This window comes from Barbus barbus (genome assembly GCF_936440315.1).
Source record: "Barbus barbus genome assembly, chromosome: 10".
In the NCBI taxonomy this organism is placed as follows: domain Eukaryota; kingdom Metazoa; phylum Chordata; class Actinopteri; order Cypriniformes; family Cyprinidae; genus Barbus; species Barbus barbus.
This window is the reverse complement of record NC_136738.1, coordinates 14213640-14225100: the sequence shown is the minus strand read 5'-3', so window position 1 is coordinate 14225100 and position 11461 is coordinate 14213640. Positions and strand designations below refer to the sequence as shown.

At 36.7% G+C, this 11461-nt stretch overlaps 2 protein-coding genes across 2 annotated transcripts; both read right to left on the bottom strand.

Annotated features, from left to right (window-relative positions):
• Positions 1–1700: 1700 nt before the first annotated feature.
• Positions 1701–5664, bottom strand: LOC306875609 (ankyrin repeat and SOCS box protein 11-like; the record flags this gene model as incomplete). Its single annotated transcript, XM_079426296.1, has 7 exons — positions 1701–1825; positions 1907–2092; positions 3342–3476; positions 3563–3713; positions 3814–3921; positions 4107–4186; positions 5583–5664. The coding sequence occupies 7 exons, from the start codon at positions 5662–5664 to the stop codon at positions 1701–1703; spliced, it is 867 nt and encodes a 288-aa protein (XP_079282422.1).
• Positions 5665–6519: 855 nt separating this feature from the next.
• Positions 6520–11237, bottom strand: piga (phosphatidylinositol glycan anchor biosynthesis, class A). Its single transcript, XM_079426846.1, has 7 exons — positions 11019–11237; positions 10399–10791; positions 9881–10313; positions 8946–9078; positions 8723–8855; positions 8003–8209; positions 6520–7623 (listed from the first exon to the last, which is right to left on the bottom strand). Exons 2-7 carry the CDS (start codon positions 10696–10698, stop codon positions 7354–7356), a joined length of 1476 nt encoding a protein of 491 aa, XP_079282972.1. The 5' UTR covers positions 10699–10791; positions 11019–11237; the 3' UTR covers positions 6520–7353.
• Between the last annotated feature and the right edge of the window lie 224 nt (positions 11238–11461).

Below are 11461 nucleotides of genomic sequence, written 5' to 3'. Positions count from 1 at the left end.
AAAGATAGACAGGCAGGCAGACAGACAGACAGACAGATAGATAGATAGAGAGATAGAAAGAAAGACAGACAGACAGACAGACAGACATACAGACAGATAGAGAGATAGAAAGACAGACAGACAGATAGATAGATAGATAGATAGATAGATAGATAGATAGATAGATAGATAGATAGATAGATAGATAGATAGATAGATAGATAGATAGATAGATAGATAGATAGATAGACAGACAGACAGACAGACAGACAGACAGATAGGCAGGCAGACAGACAGACAGACAGATAGAGAGATAGAAAGATAGACAGACAGATAGAGAGACAGAAAGACAGACAGACAGACAGATAGATAGAGAGATAGAAAGAAAGACAGACAGACAGATAGATAGGCAGGCAGGCAGACAGACATACAGACAGATAGAGAGATAGAAAGACAGACAGACAGAGAGATAGAAAGAAAGAAAGAAAGACAGACAGAGAGATAGAATGAAAGACAGACAGACCGACAGAAAGACAGACAAACAGACAGATAGGCAGGCAGGCAGACAGACAGACAGACAGACAGACAGACAGAGAGATAGAAAGACAGACAGACAGATAGAGAGAGATAGAAAGTCAGACCGACAGACAGACATACAGACAGACAGATAGGCAGGCAGACAGACAGACAGACAGACAGACAGAGAGATAGAAAGACAGACAGACAGATAGAGAGAGATAGAAAGTCAGACCGACAGAAAGACAGACAGATAGAGCGATAGAAAGACAGACAGACAGACAGATAGATAGATAGATAGATAGATAGATAGATAGATAGATAGATAGATAGATAGATAGATAGATAGATAGATATTTTATTTAATATCTATATGTTAGCTTATAGTTTTACTAACCTCTATTTTCGGAGTCACCATTTATTGTTTTGTAATGACCTTATATTGCATAAAAAATAGCATACGAAGCACATATAAAATGTACATAGGAGGAATAATAATGAGAATAGGAAGAATCTTAAAGCCACTTATAGAGTCTGTGATTTATCATAATCTATCCTATAAAATTACTATAAAATGTTAAAACATATATAAATACAAAGATGCCACCTGCTGGTTAGTTCAGGTAATGCTCGTTTACAGAGTTAAAAGACGTTTAAAAAATACATTTAATAGTCAGTTTAATCAGATTTTCATTGGAATTATTAGGCATCACGAGTGTTCATGTGCGCATGTAGACGTGTGTGTGTGTGAGCACAAGTATAGTAAATTTGGACCTTGTGTGGAGAAAATTGAGGAAAAGGGCTTATAGATAAGCGTTTAAAAGACTTACAGAATGATAAAGTTTTGTTACATGCAGAATGATTTTTTATTTATTTATCTAAAATAGAAAGTTTTTTTTATGATGGGTAGAGATAGGGTAAGGGGATAGAAAATACAGTTTGTACAGAATAAAAATATATGACTATGGAATGTCTCCATTAGACATGGAAACCCAGCATGTGTGTGTTTATTTTATGTGTTTGTATGTGGTCATACATTCATTTCAACAAATTAATAAGTCTTTGAATGTATAAAAATATTTATTACAAAACAAAAAAAAAAAGATTATTTACAGATTAAAATGTGTACAAAATGTTATTCAAAAAGAACAAGATTACCATGTGAACCATATTTGGACACTAGACAGGGAATGTTTATGTGTGTTTTAATGATAGAGAAGATAATTGTGTAGGATATGTGGTAAGCAAAGCATCTTGGTTTTCTTTAGTCCTTTTTGTCCCAGGGAACGTCGAATACACCATCTGCACAGCTGAGACAGGGTGCACGGACCTGTAGAACCAAACCAAAATCAGTATCGCAGCACACAGGTGCACACTGAGTTTTCATATGATATCCTATGTTTTCATTTACCTGTAGTCTGCAAGAGATGTTTGACGCTCTGATCTGTTGTCAACTCCGGAGCTTTCTTTCCTTCAGAGTTCCTTGAGGTCCGATCAGCCCCGTGCTCTAACAGTAGCTCCACCTCTTTTGCCCCGCCCACCCTGATTGCAGCATGTAAAGGTGTGTCAAGACCCCGCCCACATTGTACATCAGCACCTGGAGGAAGACAAGAAGCAGTGTTAAAATTGCCACCAAAATTGTTATTACTTTTAATATGTAATCTGCAAGAGATGTTTGATGCTCTGATCTGTTGTCAACTCCAGAGCTTTCTTTCCTTCAGAGTTCCTTGAGGTCCAATCATTCCCGTGCTCTAACAGTAGCTCCACCTCTTTCCCCCCGGCCCCGCCCACCCTGGTTGCAGCATGTAAAGGTGTGTCAAGACCCCGCCCACATTGTGCATCAGCACCTGGAGGGAGACAAGAAGCAGTGTTAAAATTTCCACCCAAATTTTTATTACTGCATTTAATAAAAATAGTAATATAGTATAAATATAGTAACATAGTAATAAAAATTTGGGTGGAAATTTTAACACTGCTTCTTGTCTCCCTCCAGGTGCTGATCAAAGGGGTCTTGACACACCTTTACATGCTGTAACCATGGTAATAAAAATAATTTTATTACTGCATTATAAATTTTTATTTCTGTATTGGAAAAATCTTATTCTCATTAGCAGTTTTGGTATTATTAACTAAAACCTGGAGAGCTTTGATAATCTCTCCTATATTTTGCTGCTACTGCTGCTTTTTAATAATATTCAATTTAACTTATTATATGCATACTTATACATTCATGTACATCCAGTACTGTATATAGTGTACATGTCAATGTCTGTGTAGTTTGTTTTCACTGCCTGTTCAGAATTTCATTGTACTTAGTACACTGTACATATGACAATAAAAAGACATATATAGACATTGTTGACAATGTTTGTTTAGTACTAAACTTACTAAAACTAAAACTGAACTAAAATTAAAAATTAATGAAAGCTACACGTTGTAGAAATATAAAAAAAAACAACACAAATGTTCTAAAAAACAAAATTACTAAAACTAAAATTAAAATGTACACTGAAAAAGCTAAAAATAAAAGCTAATAAAAATATTAATAAATGCTGGAACAGTACATTAAAAATAATGTATATAATGTATTTGTTTGTGTGTGTGTGTGTGTGTGTGTGTGTGTGTATGTGTATTTAATCTACTTACAGCTAAAAAAATAGAAAACATGATCTCTATAGGATATTTTTTATTATACTACAGAATGTAATGAACCTTTTAGAACACGCAAAATTAAACACTGTATTACTGTAAAATGCATTACCAATTTCTGTAATGATCGTAATGGCCCTAAAAATGTATTTATTAACCTTTTAAGAGAGGTGTGTGTGTGTGTGTATGATTCTGACCTGAGATCAGCAGGCTCTGTACACATTCTGTTGCCTTGGATTCACATGCACAGTACAGCGCTGTTCCTATGCTGGGAACCTCCATGTCCACATTCACACCATGAGACAGCAGCAGTTCAACACATGCTGTGTGACCTGAAACATATACAAAACGACATCTGGTTTACCGATATCCCAATGTTTTCAGTGCATTGCAAATTCACACAAATCATCACACATACCTCTCTTTGCTGCTTCATGGAGAGGCGAGCTCTGCAGATGAGCTGGATGGCGGACAGAGCTGTAGATCAGAATGAGGCTGACGAGGGCGGGGTTTCCACTACAGCATGCATTGAAGAGAGGAGTGGCTCCATCAAAAGAGATAGCATTGGCCTGAATGCATATATATGTTAGCCATTAATGCATGTTTATGCAGAAACCATGAGCAAAATAAAGGCAGATATTGTAAATAAAGGGAAAGGTATATACATACATCAGCACCATGTTCCAGGAGAAGTTTAGCACAGGTGAAATGGCCTCCAACACATGCTTCATGCAGTGGTGTGATTCCATCTAATGTAGCCATTCCCACATTGTACCCCTTTAAACATGCAAACATAGACAATTCATTTCCTTCATTCACAAAAGGGAGTATTCAGTTCATACAAAGTCTGTTTTTAAGGACTGATTTTTGTTATAGTGTTATGATACATATTTAAGTGTCCAGATATTGTTGTGAACTATTCAGTTTGAAAAATGTTATGCCAGTGTTTCTTCCATCAGTACCTGTGAAAGCAGTCTTCGCAATGGCAGCAATCTTCCTTGCAGAGCAGCATCATGTAGAGGTGTTCTGTCATCCCAGGAATCTAATAAAGCAGAGAGATATGGATATTTAAATGAAGATGTGCCATATACACTTTGGTTGTTTTTATGTAAACTGATAATAATGTATATATACAGACAAAACAAATCTCTACTCCTAAAGAACACTTCACCCAAAAATGAAATGTTATCATGAACTCAAATAGTTCCAAATCAAACAGTTGACGCCATTGACTTCCTCAGTATTTCTTTCTTCATACTATGGAAGTCAAAAGTTACCATCAACTGTTTGGTTACCAACATTCTTCAAAATATCTTTTGTGTTTAACAGAAGAAAATTTTACAGGTTTGGAACAATTTGTTTCAAAGTTAATGATGACAAAATGTTCATTTTGGGGTGAACTATCCCGTTAAGAATACATAAAAAATAATATTATTATAATTGCATTTTTTATTGTTATTTCGTATGCATTTGTTATGATTATTTTTTATGACTTTTTAAATCCTTTTAATATAAGGCACTTTGAATTACTATTGTGTATGAAATTTTCTGCATAAATAAACTTTGTCTGTTTATTAATAATTTAATCTTTTAATGATTAAAGGGAAGGTTAAGGGTTTTTCCATTAGTATTATTATTTGATTTATTTTCAGTTTTTGCTATTGTTTATATAATAAAGTATAGTCAGGAAAATTGGTGAGTTAGGGGGACTGGAATTGGAAAATGTACCAGGGCAAATTTTTCATTTGAAAGCCAATGGTTCGTACATGTTTTGAGCAAGTGCATAGCCCACCAAGTCACAACTCTGACCTCAATAAGAGAACATCTGGAGACTATTTCATCCCCAAAGTATAACCAATTAGTCTACACACAATCCATTCTTTTAGAATAAATGTATCCCTTAAAAACATTTCAAACTAAGCCAGAAGAACCAAGACAAGTTAAACAGGCCCCTGGTTTCACAGACAAGGTTTAAGACTAGTCCCAGACTAAAATGTAATTCTGAGCTGTTTACACTGAAATAAACTTGCACTGACTGATCTTAAAACATATCAGTGCCTTTGTTTTGTCTCAAGATGCACACCATTAATGTTTTTTCTAAGGCATATTAATAAAAATTACTTAAATATCCTAATGGAACTATGGCCTAAACCTGGTTTAGTCTAAGCCCTGTCTGGCTTATAGACCATAATTTTAAGCCAAAGTCAAATTTCTTTTTCTATTTTCAGTGTGTATTATAATTGAATTGTATGGACTTGGTATTACTATCATAGCACATCTTTCTCAAGGTCCAGTAGTGACAATTCAGTGGATATCACAGCAAAAAATATGTAAAGAAGTGAAAAGAGACATTGGTTCTTGTGGTGAACATGATAAGTCTGACTACTAAAAACATTCAGGAAGAGAGAGAACAACAGAGGTAGAGGATGAAAACTTACCTGCCATTAGTGTATTACACACATGTCCTCCATACAACTGAAACCTGTAATCCCATGGCTTTTCAGCATGAACCACAGCCATCTTTAAATTTCACAAGAAGCCAACTCAGAGACCTCGCAGGAACAGAACAATTGAGATAATGGAGCACAGAGAAACTCTTCAGAGGAGTTTATATGGCCTTCAGAGAAACAAGAACCCCCCTTGGCAAGAATGCACCTCCCACTGTTATCAGTGATATGTGCTTGCACCCCCATCTCCTTAAACTAGAGAGGTGAGCATCCCCCGCATAAACACATCCCTTCAAAGTGTCAAAAACATACACATACAAAACCCCTTTAACCAGTTTCAGAGAATAAATCAATGAAATAAATTAAACTTTCATTACAATGAATTCATCTTAAAAGTACAAACTTTGATCTATAACCTCAAAAACAGATATGATTTTGCATATACAGCAAGCAAAATAGCTAAAACTTAAAAAAAGACAATGAGCCATGAACCTAAGCCAATATAACTGCAAATGTGATTGGTGATACAGTATCTGCGACTCCAGCAAAACATGATTTACATGCAGTGTTATGCAGGAACAGGACCATCCAAGCTGGATAGGGTGGCTATTGAACATGCATGTGTGTGAAAGCAGTCAGAACGGGCGATAAGTGTGTGTTAACGGCTCCTGGTTTTAGCCTTGAATGGGTGAGGGTGTGTATTATCTGCCCTGTTTGGGTGTTAGCATAAGATTCCTGATCCAGAGAGACCCTGAGGGTTATCTACAACAAAAATAACTTTACCATAATGTACCAAACTTATACTCAACAGTTGCACATTTCGAGTAGAATTTTACATAGATTTTATGTTATTGCATGGACAGAATCCCAATAGCACCCACAAATGCATTCATATCAACATTAAAAAAATAAAGGAATGTATACTTCTGGTATGTTAAAAAAGTTTATAGCAGATTGTGTCAATACAAATTATTTCAATTCACACCCACTTCAGGTAGTCTGAACTTTTGTGCATTATTATAATCATGTTCACAATACTCACAGAGAAGGTCAATATAAAATAGGTGCAACAAAACAAGCAGGTATGAAAAGTATAGCCCCCCAAATCAAGTGTGCTGTATGTGAACTGCACATGTGTTATGTTTGGGTTTAAATAAATGCATTTACACCATTATTCAAAACCTGACAATAAAAATAAACAATTTAAGTAAGAGCCGATTTATAAAGAAACAAGCACTATCAGATCATTAATAAAAAAAAAGAACAGATATAATGCACCTTACATTTCATAACTCCACTAGAGCTCAAAAACCGTGTTTGGCATTAAAACGTTCAGTTCAGCTCATTTATATCGGTTTAAAACACATCTACACCATACAGATGTACTGTTAGAAGAAAAATGTAAAGGTGATACAGGAAAAGCTGGCACTGTTTATCATTTATCTTAAATCCAGACATTAAAACATATTTGTGCAATAATTTCAACAGGTTTAGACTATTTTCTGATGGGGATTCAGTTAAAGGCAGCTTGTCGGTGTGCAAAAGCAGGCGTTGGACTATAGGAGTGGCTGAGGATAGCTTTTAAATGCTTTCTCTTCACCTGAGGTGGCTGTTTTATACAGGAATGTAAACAGTAGTCAGTACATGTTTTGATGTACCATAGCACACAATGGTGTACCGGTACGACAGGTTTAGTTCAGTTCACTACTTGCATCCTTCCCCTTCTAAATAAAGTACATTATGAGACTAATGTGAGGTCATGTTAGATCATTAATCCGGACACAGCTGTGTTTGGTGTTTTACTTTTCTTCTTACTAAGCTGCTTCCCCATGTGGCTGTGGGGACCTGATAAGTCTATAGCAACATCAATCAGATGATCTGGGCGGAGCCACTGCAGGAGAAGCAGGAAGAGGAAGTTAATAACAGCAAAAAAGGAGAAAATGGAGCCTGCCACAGCACCACAGTGAGAGCGCAGTCTATGCAGTCGCTCAGATAATGGCAAAACAGGCTTCCTGCAAACCCAATTATACACCTGAAACACAGAGAGAGAGAGAGTGGCCTCAGATTATACAATTATTCTAATAACATATAATAATAAAATACACTACCTTTCAAAAGTCTGGGGTCAGTAAAATTCATTTCTATATAAAATGTATATTCTAAAGATAGAAAAAAAAAAAAAAATACATTTATTTGAAATAGGATTCTTTTGCAACATTATACATTTCTATGTAAATGTAATGCACATTGATCAAAGTTGACAGTATAGAAATTTATAATGTTCTACTCATTAAAATATTCATGAAAAAATCTGAATCAGTTTCCAGTTTCAGCCTTGGTGAGCATTAAACTCTTCACCAATCGTTACCCAACAAATGTGCATCCAATTCAAGCATGGTATTAAAACTCACCTTTTCTGTGCGATCCGCAACATTTCTCCAAGTGTACAGTGTTCGGACCTTGCGGTGAATGGTGGCAGGAGACACCACGTTTCCTGTGCGTATTCTTGTAATTACAGTTTCCAAGCCATCACAAAGTGAACGAACTGATGGTTCACACAGAGTCACCAACTCATCAGGCAGGACTTCAGGTATACCTCCAACACGGGTGCTCACCACCTGTACACACAGTGCAGTGGTTATTTAGATTTGATCACTGATGAACATCCGAAAATCAGGGCTCAACAATAAGATGGCATGTTGGCCAGGGGATTCTTTTCTTTTTGTAAAGAAAAAAAAAAGTGGAATAATAATAATAATAGCAACAATTCTAGCAAAAACAAACAAAAATACAATAAAAATTGCATTTATTTGTGTGGGAAATAAACTAACAAAGCTGAACTACTAGCCTGTCTGAGCCAAAAGTCCTTGCTGTTCAGTCCTGTCATAGATTAATTACATGTAGGCTATTTAGATATTTTCAATTAAAGAAGCTTACAACATGAAAACCAGTTAATTGTGCATTTAAAACATGTATGCATCTAACATTCATTGTGCATAATGTGACACTATATTCTATTGCACAACTTGCAGTCGACATATGTCATTTGTAAACCATTTTACTTCTATTATGCGTTTTCATTCATACATATTAATAGAAAAAAGAAAAAAAGAAAAAAAAAAAACACATACCTGCAGTCCACAGCTGGCTCCCTCTACTATGGCCATACAGAAGGCCTCAGTGAGAGAAGTGTTGAGAAAGATATGACCCTGAACAAGAACATCCCTCACATCTTTATGATCCAGAGCTCCCAGCAGACGAACTCTTTATATATATACAAATAAGGGAGTGTAAAAGAAATTATAAACAAACTCACATCTAGAGATTATTTCTCATGCCCGATGACTTTCATACCTGTCATGAAGCTGATATTTTTCTCGAACCTCTTCCAGTATGATTCTTTTGGGTCCCTCTCCACCAATCAGAAAGCAGAGATCTGGATGCTTTCCACATAGTTCAGGAATGATTCCACTTAGTAAATCAATCCCTGTAAACAAATTACAGGGTCAATGAGATTTATTTTTTTCCAGATGTGTTTTTCTTTACCTAAAAAAAGGCAATTCATACATTGAATGCACCTCTTCAAAGAAAAACACCTTTTTTCATTTCTAAAATGAATTCATAATAGTTCATTTAATAGTTAATTGAGCATTCATTTAATAAAAAAAAATACTTATTATAATTTTTGGAAAACAATTCAGGGTGGCAGTACAACTGTCCTGATATCAATTTAAAAATGCCTAAAAATAAAATTCTTGAAAAAACCCCTCATTAAGTAGCTTGACATTAGCTTTTATTATTATTGTTTTTAAAATATTTATTAATAACTCATGACTTTTTAAAAAACATGTTTTTTGTTACTTTTTTTGAAAAATATTATTTTCCAGAAAAAAAATCTGATTTTACTTTTAATTTGATTTACTCTTACATGTTTTCAAGGAGTAATTGGGCATTTATTTACTTCACATTAAATTTTTTAGAACTGTTAAATTAAACGTTTCTTGAAGTTTAAATTTTTATTATTACTCCCAAACAGAACTTGCATATATCAATACATTATTCTGTAATGCAGGGGTGTCAAACTCAGTTCCTGGAGAGCCGGTGCCCTGCAGAATTTAGCTCCAACCCCAATTAAACACACCTGATCCAGCTAATCAAGTCCTTCAGGCTTATTTGAAAACTACATGGTTTGTGTGTTGGAGCAGGGTTGAAACAAACTCTGCAGGGCTCCAGGAACTGAGTTTGACACCCCTGCTGTAATGCAAATAAAAACACCATCCTCTACTTACCTTTCCTGTAAACCAGTCGACTGATGACCACAATGGTAATCTTGCTGTTGTCACGGCGACAGGGGTCAGGGGTGAAGTCAGTGGGGTCGACAGCATTAGGGATGACAGAGACGATCTCAGGGTCAAGAGCGGCTCGCAGTACAGTGTTTTCTTTACTAGTGTACGACACACACACAATGTGATTGGTGTCGCACAGAGAGACAGTCAGCAGCTTATTGGTCAGTACAGAGCTCAGGTCTGCAAATCCAAAGAGAGAGTGATCAGTGAATACGGTGTTGAGTCCCATAGTCTTGGCATGGAACAGAGCATCATGGGCCATCGCGGAGAAGGAGCTGTGAGCATGCACGATTGTGATGCGTTCACGCACAAACACACACCGGAGTAACGGCAAACTGTGAAAGCAGGTGGTCGCTGTGGACTGATTATACATGACCTTGAAAGAAAAACACATGGGGATGTGAGTGGTACGTGTGATATGTATGACACTTTAAAGTAATGTAATATATTGTAAAACACACCTGCAGTGGTAGATAATACACCTTCAATCCTTTGGTCAAGTAGCGAATCCCACGGCGGTCTCCATATGCATGAGTTGCAATCACAACCTTATGGCCCTTCTCTATGAGGCACTGTGAGAGCTGGTAGATGTGACTCTCCACACCACCCATATTTGGGTAGAAGAAGTCTGACACCATACATATCCTGTGCTTCATGCCCTGCTCATGATCAGTGTGCCGCAGTGTGCTGCAGGAGGGGTGTGTGTCCAAAGATGAAGGGGTTTTAGGTGCATGAGTGTGACCTCTCTTCCTGTGGCCCATGGTGTTGTGAAGTCCTCAGTGCTTTACAGTGTCATTCAAAAGTAGAGATGCACCTCAGCACAAGACAGTCACACACTTCCGCTCTCCGTCATACTATATATAGATTGCAGTATATTGTGGTTGAATACTTTACTACAGCACTCAAAACGTTCACACACTATTACGGATTATGGTGATGAGTAGCCGGATTTAATAGACGGAGACTTAACAGACAAACGGATGAATGAAAGAATCTTGAGTTTTACGAATTTAACACACTTTACGTACATTAACACTACGTGTCATTTACATGAATGGCACTAAAATACTAAAACACTCACCCAGTCAATCGCTAACGTTAGTTGTTAATATACGAGACTGAATCTTCAACGAATGAATAACGACTGGTTGAAGATGTGTGCTTAAATCCATTGTTAATTCGTCATGTTCTGCCATCACAGAAATTAAAATAGTCTTTTTCTGGAATAAAATACAAGCGAAACAGCAGACCATCACGTCTAAGTTACTTCCGTGGTTTTTGGAGTTTTTTTTCTTCATGGGGTAAAATAATTTAATGCGATGGTAAATGCTGCCCTCTAGAGGGAGTAGGGGGAGGCTGCAGACCTGGAGCAAGGCAGATCTGCGGCCCAAGACAGTTTTACGGCCCTGTTGTTCCTGATGCGTCCAGTAGGGGGAGGCTGTACATTATGAGCCTCGTGCGTTCACGCCGCCGCCGGCGAGAGCGTCAAAGTGGCCGGAAGTCATTCATTTTCAATGTGAGCCG

What these genes read in the sequence shown, in the direction of transcription:
- piga (XM_079426846.1), bottom strand. Translation starts at nt 10,698, where the DNA reads ATGGGCCACAGGAAGAGAGGTCACACTCATGCACCTAAAACCCCTTCA. An exon ending in AAATATCAGCTTCATGACAG is followed by an intron (nt 8,856 to 8,945) that starts GTATGAAAGTCA and finishes ATATATATAAAG; the next exon opens with AGTTCGTCTGCTGGGAGCTC. An exon ending in GAGCCAGCTGTGGACTGCAG is followed by an intron (nt 8,210 to 8,722) that starts GTATGTGTTTTT and finishes CTGTGTGTACAG; the next exon opens with GTGGTGAGCACCCGTGTTGG.